The sequence below is a fragment of the Sceloporus undulatus genome, chromosome 1 (assembly GCF_019175285.1).
Source record: "Sceloporus undulatus isolate JIND9_A2432 ecotype Alabama chromosome 1, SceUnd_v1.1, whole genome shotgun sequence".
NCBI lineage: Eukaryota > Metazoa > Chordata > Lepidosauria > Squamata > Phrynosomatidae > Sceloporus > Sceloporus undulatus.
In genome coordinates, this window is record NC_056522.1 from 310,109,705 (window position 1) to 310,126,060 (window position 16,356).

Genomic DNA, 16,356 nt, shown 5'->3' on the forward strand with positions numbered 1-16,356 from the left:
TGAATAAATGTCTTATTAGTGAATCAATTATCAACCAGCTTTCCAAGAGTATACCATTATTAAGTTAATCAGTGAGACACTTTGTAGCAAACAAATTACATGGGTCATTTTGGTTTGATAGTCTTTTCATTATACTGAGCTTACCTGCTAAAGAGCCAACATTGAGGCCCCCAGTAGCACCAGCCAGTGTTTGCAGCGCTCCAAGAGAAGCCATTGGGTTAACAGAAGAACTGCTACTAGAACTTGGTGATGAACCTGCTATTAAAATGAGAAAGTTAAACACTAATAGCTTCTTCCAACATATGGCTTACTACCTTCTCAAAAATGCCAGAAGATGTTAACTAATGGTTTGAATCAGGCATGCTGAAGATACTATAAAAATATTAAAAACTGAATTAACCAGTACAGCTGTGTTATTATACTAACAGAAGCACTGTGTTCTAATCTGTTGTGAACTCCTTTTGCACCAAAACATTCAGAATTAATAAGGTTTCACTATAATACTGAACTCCGAGTGCATTAGTGCTGGTTCATCTATCTTAAACTATGTCTCATTAGTGCTTTGCACATGATTACAAAAATAGGAGTCAACAAATATTGTCTTCATTTATGATATGGCCACTATTCAAGGTGATTACCATTCCCAACCAGCTAACATCTGGCGTCCCCCAAGGCGTCATCTTGTCCTCCATGCTATTTAACATTTACATGAAACCGCTGGGAGTGATCATCCGGAGACATGGGGCGCAGGGTTATCAGTACGCTGATGACACCCAAATATGCTTCTCTATGTCCCCAACTGTTACAATGACTAAAGATGACATCTCCCCTCTGAATCCCTGCCTTGAGTCGGTAATGGGCTGGATGAGGAAAAACAAGCTCAGGCTGAATCCAGAGAAAACGGAGGTACTTGCCATAGGATCCTTAGGCCCAGGGAAGGAAATTTGTCAACCACTCCTAGACGGGGTCACACTTCCCCTGAAAGATGAAGTTCGCAGTTTGGGAGTACTTCTGGATCCATCTCTACATTTGTCATCTCAAGTAGATGCGACGGCCAGAAGTGCTTGATACACCAACTGCGACCCTACCTCGACCAAAAGGACCTTGAAGCTGTAGTACATGCTCTGGTAATCTCTCGTCTTAATCTCTGCAATGCGCTCTACATGGGGCTATCCTTGTATCAAGTTCGGAAGCTCCAATTAGTGCAAAATGCAGCAGCCAGGTTGGTCACCGGATCCTTGAGATTTGACCACATAACACCTATTCTGAAAGATCTACACTGACTTCCAATTAACTTCCGGGCACAATACAAGGTGTTGGTTATTACCTTTAAAGCCCTACATGGCTTGGGCCCCGAATTACTTATGGGAATGCATCTCCCTATACAATCTGCCCCGCACTCTTAGAACAAATGGGAAGAAATTGTTAGTGATACCAGCATCTAAATATGTTTCTACTTCCCAAAAAGCATTTAGTATAGCTGCCCCCACACTATGGAATGGACTCCCTGAGGAGATCTGCCTTGCTACATCCTGGAAACTTTCAGGAAGGCAGTTAAGACAGAGCTTTTTTGACGTGCATACCCACCTTCTATGAATTACAGACTGTTTCTGTATGGAACAAGAGCATCTGACCCCATGAGTGTTGATTTTATGTTTTTAACTGTGGTTTCAACTTGTATGATAATAATATTGTAATGTTTTAATTGTATTTTTTAAACTCTGTTGTGATCCTGCCTCGATCCAATTGGGAGAGGCGGGAAGATATAAATAAGCATCATCATCATCATCATCATCATTATTGTGTAGGACATAGGCAGAGGTCTCCTTTCTTGGTACATAGTATGAGGAAGGCAAGAAGTCTGGATTACTTCAAAAAGGCAGTCAAGACACATCTCTTCCGGCAGGCCTTTCCAGAGTAAGATCAGTACCATAACAATCTGTGGCTGATTGTTGATGAACGCCTAGTTATCTCTGCTCTGCTTATTGTTAATAATTGTTAATTATTTAATTATTAACGGTTGCTTTAATAATTGATAATTTAAATGTATTTTATTATTACTGATGGAAGGGTTAGGGTTATGTTATTGATTTATTTTAATGTAAGCCACTGATTGCTCAGAGGAGCAGGATAAATATTATTATTATTATTATTATTATTATTATTATTATTATTATTATGCACGGAAATAACAATGGAACTAACACCCCTGGAAAAAGGATCTGTCCTTCTCAGAGAGCTGGGGACACATGACTGGTAAATTTATATGTGAACCCATTAACAAAGGAAACTGATTTGATAAGAATTTTTTATCAAGCCACAGCATTCTTGGACATCAAGGTTTTCTATTATAAAACCTGAAAATGGATCAGTGACAAATGATGATACATATAAACAGTTCCTGGATAATGCTTATCTCCCAGATTGAAATCTCATATACAGTCATCCCTCCATATTTGCGGCTTTGATTATTCACGGATTTCATTAATGAGTTCTCTATAGGACTGTCTAGGTCCTCCAGTACAACTCTGTGGTCAACTTTAACTAAAAGTTGCACTGAAAGACCATTTGTAGCTACTCCAGTGCCATTCTATGGTCAGTGTATGTTGGACATTGACCAGAGTTGCATTGGAGAACCTAGAAATTCCTAGAGAAGTGTCCTCTCAGGTAAAAATAGTGTTTTTGTTATTTGTGGTTTTTCCATATTCACGGGGTTCTTGTTCCCCTAACCATAGCGAATATGGAGGGACAACTGTATAAGTAAATCTAAAGAAAAAAAAGGCAAGGTGGGGAAATAGACATACTCACGTGTTCAAGTCAACCTCATGTATAAGTTGAGGGTAAAACTTAGGGGGCTATAACAAAGGATGCAAAGGGAAAAACACCACTTCCATCCCTCCTTCTCCTGACCACCTGACACCCCAGGTGCTGGAGGAGAAGTTTTAACATTGTATGAGGGAGGAAAGGAAGTGGAGTTAAATCTATGATGGGAAGAGGCAGCTTTAAAATCAGACTGGGAAGGGAAAGAAATGGAGTTAAATGGGAAGAGAAGGGTTTAAAATCGGATTGGGAAATTCTCCCCCCCCCTCACACACACACAAAACCTCCCACCTCGCGCAAAGAGTGGGGCATCACAGTGGTGCTTGTTTCAGGACCTTTCTAAAGAGTATTAATGTATTGGCCTGTATATGTCAACCCAGGATTTTATGGTCAATTTTGGGGCATAATTTTCATGACTTATAGTTCAGTATGTACAGTTAAGTTCCAGTAGACTCCTGTTAAGTTTGAGGAGGATGCTAGCGAGGAGATAAATCCTGTTTCACTGGTGCAACACAAATAGTAATAAGAAGCAACTTTAATTACCATCCCAATGATGTTCTAAAAAAAAAAAAATCCTGTATTTTCTCCTATAGAAGTAAAATAATTGCCATTCATATTCATAGAAAGAAGTACAAAGAGTTGGCAACTGCAAGGGAGTGGGGTGGGGGACTCAAGACCTTGCTGCTGCATGCTCCATTATACCAAGACATAAAGCATGTAGAATAGCTTCAGTTCCATTCTCTGAAGAGAAGAGCAGGTAACTGAACCGATTTATCCATATGTATTTGCGTGACTATTATTTGCTATTTGATGTTTTTAATTTGTTGCGTTTTATTGAGCCCTTTCTTGTATTGTTATGTATTATTTATATGTATTATGCTATTATTTCTAAGATTATACTCCATGGTCAGGTTTACTCTTATCTATTTTATTGTTTGTATTTACAGCGCTGTGCAAATCTACAGTGCTATATAAATAAAGCAAAATAATAATAATAATAATAATAATAATAATAATAATAAGGAAGATGGTCTCAATCACGCCCATGTTGTTGTGTGCCTTGAAGTTATAGAAAGTATCCCCAAGACATGGAACACTATTGTACTGTATCAGGAAATCACCCTCTTACCTGAACTGGTGAGCACACTGAGAGGACTGTTGGAAGAATTGAGCGCAGTGGTACCACTTGGTGTGTTCTGAGCTGCGCTGGCTGCAGCTGCTAATGCAGCTAGGTTCTGTAACTGCATTGCGTTCAACCCTGAAACACATCAATTAACACACAGTATGTCTGTATCTGTACTGCTAACCACTACGTCTTTTATGGATAAAGATGCACTACCAATCAGCAGCGGCTTTTAGGGATAAGGACACACAAAACCATTATGAACCTCTGATGTAAGAAACACTTCCTGAAATTACAGTTTATATTTGTGGAATCATGACTATCCTAAGAAACAATGTGCCAACTCATCAAGCTTCTGCATGAGAGAAACAAGCAGTATCTCTCCACCAAACCGGAACTATTTCCATTCCAGTTTAAGAACTCGGTAACATTAAGTAGCAACATCCAAGTCTGTTTGATTTCCTTTTCCCTCTCCACCATTTTTTCTTTTCTGTTATGTATTTAAGACCGAGAGTCTGTCCTATTTGATAGTGACTTTATATAATCTGTTCTGAGATATTACCATCTGGAGTGGGGGCAAAATTCTTTAAACAAACACTGTTAAAACAGAACCAAATATTCTGTTTGCAGCTCCATGGTGACTAACTCCAAGCATGGTTTAATTCAGCTCACATACTGCAGAAGTACTCCTGCACCCACGAACACTTCTTTCATTCCCCATAAAACCAGAACCAACTACAACTGGCAATGATTATATATTTTTGCTACCTCTGCATATTAGAGAAATGTTGGGCAACACATGGCCCTTCAGATGCAGTTGGACAGCAACTCAGACTTGCCCTAGCTAGCAAAGACAATTGTGAGAGACAATGGGAATTTCTACTAACTTTGAAAAAGGAGCAGATGGCTCCTGACAGTCACTCAATGCCAGTATAACAGCTGTCTTTTTCTTCTCCCCTTTTTAACTGACATTGGTTACAAATCTGTCACCTTGTACTCTCAAATCATCATGTGGGCATCATCTTACATTTATTATACACTATAATCATGCTTTCTATACATGCTTAAGGTGGCTTCTTTTCCATTACTCTTACCATTCTGCTTTCTTATCAGGCAAGAAGCTTGCAAATACAGAGTTAATCCTCTTTGAGGGCCTGTAGCCCCTTCTTGTTCTGCTGCCCACCTCAAATCCACACAGTATTTGTTTACATATTAAGCGGCAGATTTCAACACAACAGGGAGTCTAAAAATATTTTAATAAATTAGACAATAAAATTTGATATTGGAACTTTTATATAGTAGAAACTGGGACAAACTGCAGAAAATAATTTTTGCTGCCATTTTGCTAACAGCTGAAAGCCATATTTTTTCCTAGAAAAACTGCTAGGCAAATAAAAAAAAAAAACCAAAACAAAACATCTGGCTGCTCAATTCCAGCAAGGATACTTGAAATACCTGGACTCTAACATTAAAGATACCATACCTTGTTATTTGCTATTTATAATGAAGCAAGACTTTTGATGTGGCAGCAGAAGGGTGGGAACTGCCACTCCTACTGCATCCCCCTAAAAACCTGTTCTGGAAAGCAGAAATTGGGGGGTCATGGAGGTGGTAAACGATGGCAGACACAGAAGCCTGTTTTTGTTGTGCAAAAAGTCAAGCATGTGACATGCCTTAAGTGCATCTACCTCATAATATCATACTAGCCTGACTCCTAAAACTCATATCCAGAAAGAATATGACAACTGAAAATATCCATTAAGTTCATCTTTTGCTAGAAAATTAGATGAGTCTTCTGAAAGATGTGAGTTTGAATAACAGGAAAAAATGACATCAGACTTACCCTTCCCAACTCTTTATAGCAAGCTATATGCAACTACTATTTGTCTTTGTGGACAGAGATAGTGTTTCGGGTTTTTATGTTGTACTGCTGTTGGATGCAGGTGGAACAAACAAGTATTTTTTCATTGTTCTGCAATATGGTCTTTGCTAGTCACTAGACATAGGTGAAGACCAATCATGAAAAATGACTGCTTCACAAGGACAGTGAAGACCTGCTTCTAAAATAGGTACACATCAGACATGCATCAACATGAAGGACACAAGTTGAAAGGTCACCTAATTACAACTGCATTTTCTATTTCAATGTATTTAAAATACTTTCTGGAGAGAGAGGAACAGCACAATTTTGCTATCAACACCCCAGAAAGAATAAAAACATACTGTAGAGGTTGAAAAGCAGACTATCTCTTATCGAGAACTGAGATCAATCTTCATTAACATTAGTATATCACACTACATTTTTTAAAGAGATGTCGTTATTACTATTAGGAATTAAAAAAATTTTTTTTTATAAACCGCCTCTCTCTGTGTTGGATCAAGACAGGTAACAGCATATAAAAAGAGAAAACAATAAAATCAAAGGCACAGAAACGGTACATAAAAGTACACTAGACTCCAGATTTCCACTCCCTCCCCCTCTAAAATTAACATTAAAAGCAATTCCCAAACAATGGGCAATAAAATCAGTCAAGAACAAATCAGTCTGAAAAGAACAATTTAAGCAAGTGGAGAATGAGATTAGGGGATCAATTTGGGAAGGCCCGCTGGAAGAGATTCGTTTTTATTGCCTTCTTAAAGGCCTCCAAAGAGGTTAGTTGGCGGATCTCGTCTGGCAGATCATTCAAGATTTTTGGAGCGGTAGCAGAAAACGTCCTCTGGGAATTAGTTACCAGTCTAGTTCTCTCTGACTGTAGTAGATTCTTCCCTGAGGATCTGAGAGTGTGGGAAGGATTATATTTTTCATTTTGTTGTGGAAATTTGGCAAGGCAGAAAGATACTTACCTCCCATTGGGTGAAGGCTGCCCAGTGTGTTCAGATTCCCAGAGGAGGCGGCTGCTGTTTGTTGAAGGAGCTGTAAATAAAGCTAGACATTACACCAAAAACAGAACAAGAGTGAGAATGAGGGCTGGCTCCACTTCTGGGAGACACTGCACTACACCACAGCCAGAGTGCCATCACAAGCAGAATCTCTGCTACTGATGCGTCATACGAGATGAAGCTACACACAGAGCAATGACATTTACAAATGCTAGAGTTAAGATGCTATTAAAAAGGAAAGTTCTGGTTGCCCATGCCACTCCAGGTGAAATGTTTCCCCCCCGTGCACCTCTAAATATGTAATTGTAGACAAAATGCTCCACACCACAGCAATAGCACACACACAGGCACTAAGTTATATGGAGAAAACACCTTCTTTTCCTCATTTATGCCATTAATAAAAACTTCTGGAAGGCCAGTCCTTATCACACATTGCCTGTATCCTCCACAACAACGTAAGAATGTGAAGGCTATGAAGTGGTCAAAAAGCAATGATTACAGACATATGTTGATTACCTACATTCACCAACTTGCTCAGAAAGTACCATAACAAAACAAAATTTTGAAACAGACCCTCAGCATAACAGCACTTATACTACAAGCTGTCACTGTAGATAAAGAGACTGGGGAATGATACTGCATAGCAACTATCAAATAAACTCACTGCTAAATATTGGGGTCCAAGTGTATTCAATCCAGCCAAGTTTCCCCAAACGGAGGCAGCACTGATTTGCTGCATCTGCTGCTGTAGTTGCTGTGCAATTCGTTTCTGCTCTTTATCCTTCTGGGTATCTGCAAATTTCACTACGATTGGGGAAGAGCACCCCTGCAATATAATTCACATAATTATATTCTTAAATATTCAGTCCCCTACATCTTACAAAAAGGTCCTAATCCTTTATAAGCAGAACTGGGAAACACATGTGCTGGAGAATTTTCCCATTGCTGCTATCTCTGATTTCAAATTGGACATAAGAGAGTATTTCTTAAGGCTGAGAAGCTGTTGCATAGATCTCAGCAGGGCTTTCCATTCTGGAAAGCTGCTCAACCAGGGCTTCAGTCTGAGTAGGCATATACAGAATTGAGCTCTGCAAACTGTCTTACTGTAAACAATTACACTTGGCCATTTTGCTTTGGTCCCACTTTGTACCCTTATCCCCCCCGCACCTGCCTGTAATGCAGCACCTCTCTCATCTTTTCCCAACTACTCTTCAGTCCCAGGTTAAACACAATTCTGAACTCCTGCTTTTTATATAAACAAAAGATTCCTTTTAAGAAAACCTCCCAGATCCCACAATTCCTATGTATTTGTTTTACCTATGCTTTTCTGTACTTTATTATACCTTTTCCCCTCTAAAAAGTGCAACATGATGTCTACACACTGAAATTATGGTTCAAACCAAACATTGCCACACATTGCTCTTTAAAATCTAAGGAACTGTAGAAGTTTGACATTTGGCTCCAAACACAGTGGCCTAAATCAGATTGTTAGTCATAATTACATAAACACACTGAATTAAGGGAACTCGCACCAGTGTTGATTCATGAATTTTCCAGATATTCAGTGAATCTATTTTAGTGTGACTAACAACTGGATTTTGATCAGTATTCACAGCTTTTTTTTAGGGAGCCCTGGTGGTGCAGTGGTTAAATGCTGGTACTGCAACCACAATGTTGTAAGATGATCCTAGAGAAGGGCTCCAAGGTCCACTCAGCCTTCCATCCTTTCATAGGTCAATAAAATGAGTAAGCAGCTTGTTGAGGGCAATTAGCTTACACATTGTAAACCACTTAGGGAGTGCTAATTCACTGATAAGCAGTATAGAAATGTACTTGCTATTACTATCTTTTCAACTGCAATGTTTGTGAGTACTGGACACCACACTTCTGATTATCAAAACAGTATGTTTTACCTCCATGGTCTGTGCTTGATGCATTGCTTTGATTGCTGTTTGTGCCATAGCTCTTGTTGTAAAAGTTACAAAAGCACAACCTGGAAAGACAGCACAATAGAACATGTTTATTTTGGTACTAGAAGTTGAAAAGTAAAAATACTAATTCTGCTGATACTTAGCATGTCCAAATGAAATGCTAGGTAACAAGAGAGAACTTTTATGGGGAAACCAACAGTTACAGAGATGTTCTTTGTGCTTACCTCGGCTTAGGCCATCTGGACCCCGCAGAATTCTGCACTCTTCAATCTGCCCAAAGGAGGAAAACATCACTCTGATATCATTTTCATTGCACTTCTTTGAGATCATTCCAATGAACAATTTCCTATCCTCCACTGCTAAAGAAAGGAAAAACAAAAAGGGAATTTCACTCTACGAAGACTGAATGAATACACAAAATAGACACTTCATTGTTTATACTCTCCAGTCTGAAATTTTCTTGATTGAAATCAATGAAAGCCTTCTCTGACTACTTCTTTACCATGATCTTTGATTGCGATCTTACAAGATGTCTTCAGATAACATGCTGCAATCCATGATAATTTTTAAAATAAATTTCCCCCAAAGAGTGTACTTTAAAACAACAACAACATATAATGTGATCGCTCTCCACCATTCACTCTGAAACAGCTTCACTGAGTACTGGTCTATTTGTGAGCACAATTTAAGTGCTGGTTTTGTCTGCATCTCTCTATACCAGCTAGCTCACCTTTAATATCTGCTGAGAAGGGCTTTGTCTCAGTCCCACCACCATTACCTTCATAGGCTTTTTGGGGATGATGCAAGAAAGCCTTTTCTTTGGCTATTCCCAGACTGTGGAACTCTCTTCCACAGGAAGTCCAGTTGGCTCCTCCCTGTCCTCTTTTCACCAGCAGGTGAAGAGCTTTTTATTCAAGCAGGCCTTGGTGATTAAATTTATATAGCAATCCATAACACAATCCATGTGTAGGAAATGCTGTGCTGTATTTTATTTTTAAAATCTTAAAATAATAATTATGTTTTAAATGTGTTTTAACTGTTTTAATCATTTTTCAAAACATTTGTTAGCTTTTGTAAAAAAAATTTAAATGAATCTTGCTTTAAATTCCTGTAAGTTACCTCAGATCCCATCCCAGGAGAAAAGTGGGGTATAAATGCAATAAATAAATACAAGAAAAACTAACCACCAACTTGGTCGTTCAAATTAGAAATTGTTATTGATTAAAAAATCTACAGAAAGCAAAAAACACAGAATACAAACTTTCGTCTTGATAGTATGTTCAGCATTATATGTATATTATAAGTATTTGGCTAATTGTCTTCTGTAACAATGGCAGAAGAGAATTTTTGAAATGAAATAAGACTCTAAGCTTGAAGACAATATACTACTCTAAAATATTTTTATACACTATTATAAACTATAAATTCCTTTTTCAAAGGAAATGTTTATAGCAACTGAAGATAAAGTTGGTTTAATGTGTAAGTTTATTTGCATATATTTAAAATATATATTTTGTAGATTATCTTCATTCATTAGGCATTATAGACATAACAATTCTTTTAGGAGAACAAGTAAATGGCCAATAAAGCTATCACTGTTTGGTGCATTTTTGATTGGATTTGTTATATGTTCAACACAGCTACCCCTGGATGTTTTCTGGATTTTATTGTGCATTTTGGTTGGCCAATAAAGGTATCACTGTTTAGTGGATTTTTAAGTAAATGCTTTTATCCTTTTCTTTAAGGACTTGTTTAAAAACTTATTGTTCTGGATTTCTCCCAAAGCCTCCTTCTTAAATTCAACTAAGCTTCTCCAGGCATAGTGGAATGAGTTTCCCCCAAGTATAGCAAGTAAGCCCTGTATCTAGGAAATAGGTTTTGTTCTTCCAATAAATGCAAACGGCTTGAACTGTAACTATGATATTATTTCTTTGTTTGCTATGTACTTAGTAGTTCCTCCCCATTCCCTTAGGGTCAGCTCCTCTTACCACTAAAGCATAGGGTGATAGGCAGTATACAAAGGAAAAGTTTGGCAGCTTTTTCATATGGAGGTTGGCTACTATTTCCTAAGTTGAAATGGGTGACTTCCAACATAACAGACTGAAAGAAGGCTTACTTTATACATACTTACCATTATTCTTTTCACTGTCAGCTGGCTTCATTTGGATAGGATGGTGCATCTATGATAAAAAAGCAATTGGGACAGGAAAAGGGAAAGAAAAAGTCAAATTTTCTAGAGCAGAATAACTCCTGCTACTCTTCCACTGAATACATATAAATTAACTTCAGGCTATCGTATCAGGCAACATATAGCCTCATAACTGAAGACACTGAAAAATGGGAGAATTTTAATTGTCTTACCCCTGGGAGGATCTTCATGTTATGAAGAGCATTCTGTGCTTCTAGTGCAGCTTTACGGGTATAAAATGTAACAAAACAGCACCCTGTAAAGTAAGCAGGTTCTGTGATACATATCATATGAAAAGGGACCTCTCTATCACCAGCTTGATAAATTAAAGTATATTAGATTGAAAAGTATCACTATCAATTTTTTAAAAGAGGTTCTTCCAGAACATTCTAGCCCTCTTTAATTATGATTTAGACATGAGGTAAAAGCATAAAAGTTTTATGGAATCTTGAAACACTAAGAAGTTTTATCAGGCAAAAGCTTTCAGATGGCAATGTACTTCACAAACTTATGCCAAATCAAACTTAAGTCTTTAAAGTGCCACAAGACTTTGTTGTTTTTGTTACAATAGACTAACATGACTTTTTTCATCAAAAGTATTCATGGAATGCTACCATTCATGTAATAGCTAGCCATGTAAATGTCTGTTTACAGAAACTGATCTAATCAGTAATCAAACTTTCCTGTATAAATTAACTTCTACTTTTAGACGGTAAGATTATAATGTAAATATAAGGATTTCTGCAAATATGCTTTTAAAAATGAATGTTAGCATTTAGAACTGAAGAAAGTGGAACTGTAGGGACATAATAATAATCCCATGGCCTATTACAGACTGCCCAAATAAAGCTGCTTCGGGTCTCTTTGGAGGTATGCTGTTTAAATGATGCATGGGTCCTAAGAGTCTGGAGGTCGCGCCAAAGCCACACTCCATTCCTAAGCACTGGAGGGCAGCTTTGGTGCAGCTTCCGGATTCTTAGGGTACATGCATCATTTAAACAGCATACAGTACCTCCAAAGAGACCCGAAGCAGCTTTATTTTGGCAGTCTGTAACAGGCCCATGATACTTAAAATCTGCAGAAGGCTGGAGAGCCCGCCACAGTAGCATTGGTGTGCTGGTTGGGTGAGAGTTTCAGCAGGAGAAGGAGAACTGTTGAAAATCAGTGGAAACTGTTAGAAACTTCTACAGTATCAGAGAACTTTCTGTTAATAGAGGACCAGAAATGGATACAATCCATGAAGACTAAGCTTCTTGTCTCAAATGTGTGATTACATTAGATTATGTCCAGATAGACAGAACTATATGGACAGGGAAAATTCATATTTTTAATACTTTGCACTCTAAAAAAAAAGACCAAACTACAGCTCTAAAACATCTACAACAATGCTCCTGATGCTTTCTGATTTGTTGCAGCTTGCAAATATGTTTTTCTCTTCTGTGGGACAGCATTAAAAATTGCTCCCTCATTTCTGCAGCTTGAAGAGATAAATTTTATCCTATAATCTCTGGAATGTCATTCATGTGCAGATCAAATCTTATGTTTAGGACACAGAATTGAATGAATAAAAAATTCTTCCGCTACTACAAAACCGTTCATGTGTTGCATTCAGTTGCTTCTGCTTGTGAGGTAGGACCCTATCTTGATTTCTAAAACATAGACTTGCCAAATGGGTTTTCCTGCTAATATTCCAGATAAAGTAATATATGCATGTTTCACCACATCAAACAAAACAACTGAGCTACACGTTGGCAAGCTTTTGCACAATATAGTGAGAATATGGCACACAATACTGAAAATGAAATCTTCTATGATGGTGGTGTGGGAGATGTCTCTTACCTTTGCTCTGAGGAGGGTTTTGGCTCCTGTCTCGCAGGACATTAATTTCATAAACAGCACCATACTGTTCAAATAGTTCTCGCAGATCTTTTTCAGACCAACTCCGTGGGACCTGGCCCACAAACATCTTGATGGCATCTATGTCTGGTTGGTCAGGATGATCCAGTGTGCCATTCATTTTCTTTGAGCTGCATGAGTTAATGAGAAGCATCTGATAAATATCTTCATTAGGTGTGTTCCATTTAATCATTTTCCAAACATATAAAAGAATGATAGAACTCCAATGTTTTTAAAGTATAACTTCCTGATCCATTTGGGGAGGAGAATCATAACGTGTTTCATCCATTGAAAAACAGGTCTTAGGAGATTACTGGTCTGACAACTAGCTGCCTTCTTCCAGATGAATTTTGCAGCTCTCTCTTCTAGAAAGGTTGGGATCTTAGAAAGTATAAATTCTGTCTTACATAAGAAATAATCATTTATTGAAAATGATGTAGGTTTAGAAACATCTAGACTTTGGTGTACTTATCTGACCAAACAAGATATAATTACTCTCCAACAGTGAATTATGTGGCACATGTTAAGAGAAATGGAGAAAAATTAGGGTCACAGAGAAACAAGACGGACACATCAGCATGCATAGTTGAACTAAAGTTTTGCAAAGCTCCCAAAGCTTGCAAATAATAATAATAATAATAATAATAATAATAATAATAATAGAAAATATGAAGCAGTAAATGCTCTGCTGGGAGAAAATTACTACTGAAATACTCCCAGAAGGACTGGAGTGGTTATCTCTCCTTGCACTGTATGATGCAGACTGTCCTAGTGGAGTGCAAAATTTCTCAGTTTATTACTCCAATCATCCTCTGACTTATTTGTATTATATCTCAGTTTCACAAGGTAGGGGCAATGTAAGGACTTAAGATTGAATAAAAGATCAGAAAAACAGTAGCCCTGTTTCACTCTAGATTGAGCTGGGTTCAACTTACAGTACTATAATTATATAATAAATGAATGTGTGTGTACAGTGAAAATTTGACTGGCCAAGAAAAACTGGGTCAACTGACTGGTTAATAGATAAGTAGTTTCTAATCACTAACTTCAATAAAAGAACAGGAAATAGCTTCAACTGGTTTGATATTTATGCTGATAAGTAAAACTATTTAAATTCATTAAACAGTTTGTTAGCAGTGAGTTGGGTGTAGACTTTGTCTCTGTAGGTGGAAGTGATCTCCTGCTCAAAGAGAGAAATGGAATCTAGACGACACTTCTCACTGGAGGAAGGGGAAGGAGCAGCTATTTTTGCAGATTCCTCCTTTCTCCTGCACCCGTAGCACCAATGTCCATGCTGTCCTAGATCAGTGATGGCGAACCTATGGTACACGTGCCAGATGAGGCACTCAGAGCCCTCTCTGTGGGCACTGTGCCGTCACCCCAGCAGAGTTTGTCAGAGTTTGTTACTAGAAAGCCAGAGGGACACGGCACTTTGCAATAAATAAGTGGGTTTTGGGATGCAGTTTGTGCCCTCTGCCTCTAAAAGGTTCACCATCACTGTCCTAGATCATTCCTAAACTATTCAGTAGTTTTTCAGAGACCACAGAGGGCTGCAGAGATCATGGTAGCAAAAATCATCATCCTACGCCTTCTTTTAGCATTAGTACTTTTTAAATAAATCTGAATTTTAAAAAAAATGATTAAAAAAAAAACCCAACAACACCAATGATTCACTAAACACTTAAAAGTTGGGCTTTAACCCTAGAATGCCAGGGTTAACCTTCAGTTGTAAAATTAAAAATTCTACTACCCACAAGCTCAACAGAACACCCAACCATAAAGTAGTCAACTGGCCAGCATACTAAATATATGGATACTTGTTGAACTTTTGGAGGGGGGGGGGGGAGGAAGGAGGCATATTCATAATGTAAAAACATAGATTTCTGGATTCTTCGATGTTCTCAAAATCTTTAAAACACAACCAATGCATTTTATTAAAATGTTTCTCCCCATAGCTTATTGTTTATTTCAGATCCCCCCACCGCCAAGGTGGAGTCCTGCAGATGTTTTGGAATTCAATTCCAGCCAGCATGGCCAATAATAGAAAAGATAGAAATTGTCACACTGAAAACGCCACACTGGGGAAGGTTAATTTAGATAGCTCTGCTTCAGGTCTTAAATCTGAACATCTGAGATGACTCGCCAAAGCCTTCCTCTTGGCTGCAAAATTAGGCCTATATGGTAGCTTGACAATGTTCACACAACTTCATCTGTACAGTTTCTTTATTCAGAAACATCATAGAGAACAAGAGTGGAAGGTGGAGAAAGGAGCAAGGTTTTTATTTATAGCAGTGTGAGCATATATTATTCACTCCTCCTTTATATAATACAAAATAAAAACTAGAGAACTAAAATGGGATACTGCATTAGCTAGGGATTTGTATTCTGCTATTGTCACCATGTAGTTTCCAGAGAATTGCATTAAAAACAAAGCTTACAGAAATGCTATAAGCACTAACATAACTGTTTCCAGTGAAACTATCAGCTTTAATGTTATAAAAAGAAGGTGATGCAAAGAATTATTGGAACCCCCATTATACTCCCATCAGAACATTATCTGTCATGCTTCTTCGGGGGACATATGAAATTTGACTATTTCTAGGGGACAGCATCACTGCATATTTATAAACTCATTCAAAATCATTGTGGAAAGGAATCATAGGTAACTGAACTTTTTTTACTCTTGTTAGTTCTTGAAGAAGATTCTAGAGGAGGTCTGGTAGACTTAGGCACTGAAGGAAGAAAGTACTGAAATGTTTAATCTACTAGTAAAGTTCTGTGTTGCACACTATCACCCCTGCACCTTTGAGACATATTTCATATTTCCACCTTTAAAGATAAGAAGGGCAATAGGAGGTAGTCAAACCTTCTTCAGGTGATTTAAGGATCTGCAACTAACTACCTAGGGTGGTGCAGAAGCACTCATTTTGCTGATCACCAGAAAACTAAGCAGGGTCATTTCAATAGGGTTTTGAATCAAAGGGGCAATTTTATATGTTTCTATCTTTTGATATTTTATCTTATTATGCTACCTTAAGAAATAATAACAACAATAATAGTACGTGCTTCATGCACTGTTAACTTCAGGTTTATATTTAATGCTTTTACGCTGTAAATTGTCTTGAAAGATTCTAAACGGAATATAGTTTATCTCACTGATCTAGTCTGAAAAAAAATCGGTTGAGATTTTTTTTTTTAAATTTCACAGTAATAAAAGAGTTTCATTCCATTAGTTATATGAAGAGCCAGAGTAGTTCACATTTGATCCTAAACCAATTATTAGGGAATTTCATTAAAATCAATGACCCATACTTTCATTATTATGACCACTTTAGATGTGTATGTGTCTTCAAGTTGCCTGTCAACTTATGGTGACCCCATGAATTTCCTAAGATTTTCTTAGGCAAGGAATACTGAGAAGTGGTTCTGCCAGTTCCTTCCTCTCAAATATAGCCTACAGCACTTGGCCTTTATTGACAGTCTTTCATCCAAGTACTAACCACCGCTGACCCTACTTA

The 16,356-nt window shown here is 37.8% G+C and overlaps 1 protein-coding gene across 11 annotated transcripts in view; it reads right to left on the reverse strand.

Moving 5' to 3' along the window:
* CELF1 (CUGBP Elav-like family member 1) overlaps positions 1 to 16,356 on the reverse strand; it is a 48,324-nt gene that overhangs the window by 13,609 nt on the left and 18,359 nt on the right. For 5 of the 11 annotated variants that reach the window (XM_042439153.1, XM_042439169.1, XM_042439108.1 and 2 more), the window contains 9 exons: positions 12,782 to 12,969; positions 11,116 to 11,198; positions 10,886 to 10,934; positions 8,979 to 9,113; positions 8,737 to 8,816; positions 7,488 to 7,649; positions 6,788 to 6,869; positions 3,950 to 4,078; positions 145 to 258 (listed from right to left, as the gene is read on the reverse strand). In XM_042439153.1, coding sequence (XP_042295087.1) covers positions 145 to 258; positions 3,950 to 4,078; positions 6,788 to 6,869; positions 7,488 to 7,649; positions 8,737 to 8,816; positions 8,979 to 9,113; positions 10,886 to 10,934; positions 11,116 to 11,198; positions 12,782 to 12,959 — 1,012 coding nt within the window. In that variant the 5' untranslated portion in view covers positions 12,960 to 12,969. Of the gene's footprint in view, positions 1 to 144; positions 259 to 3,949; positions 4,079 to 6,787; positions 6,870 to 7,487; positions 7,650 to 8,736; positions 8,817 to 8,978; positions 9,114 to 10,885; positions 10,935 to 11,115; positions 11,199 to 12,781; positions 12,988 to 16,356 lie in introns of those variants that run through there. The other 6 variants (XM_042439133.1, XM_042439117.1, XM_042439126.1 and 3 more) reach the window with 4 other exon arrangements.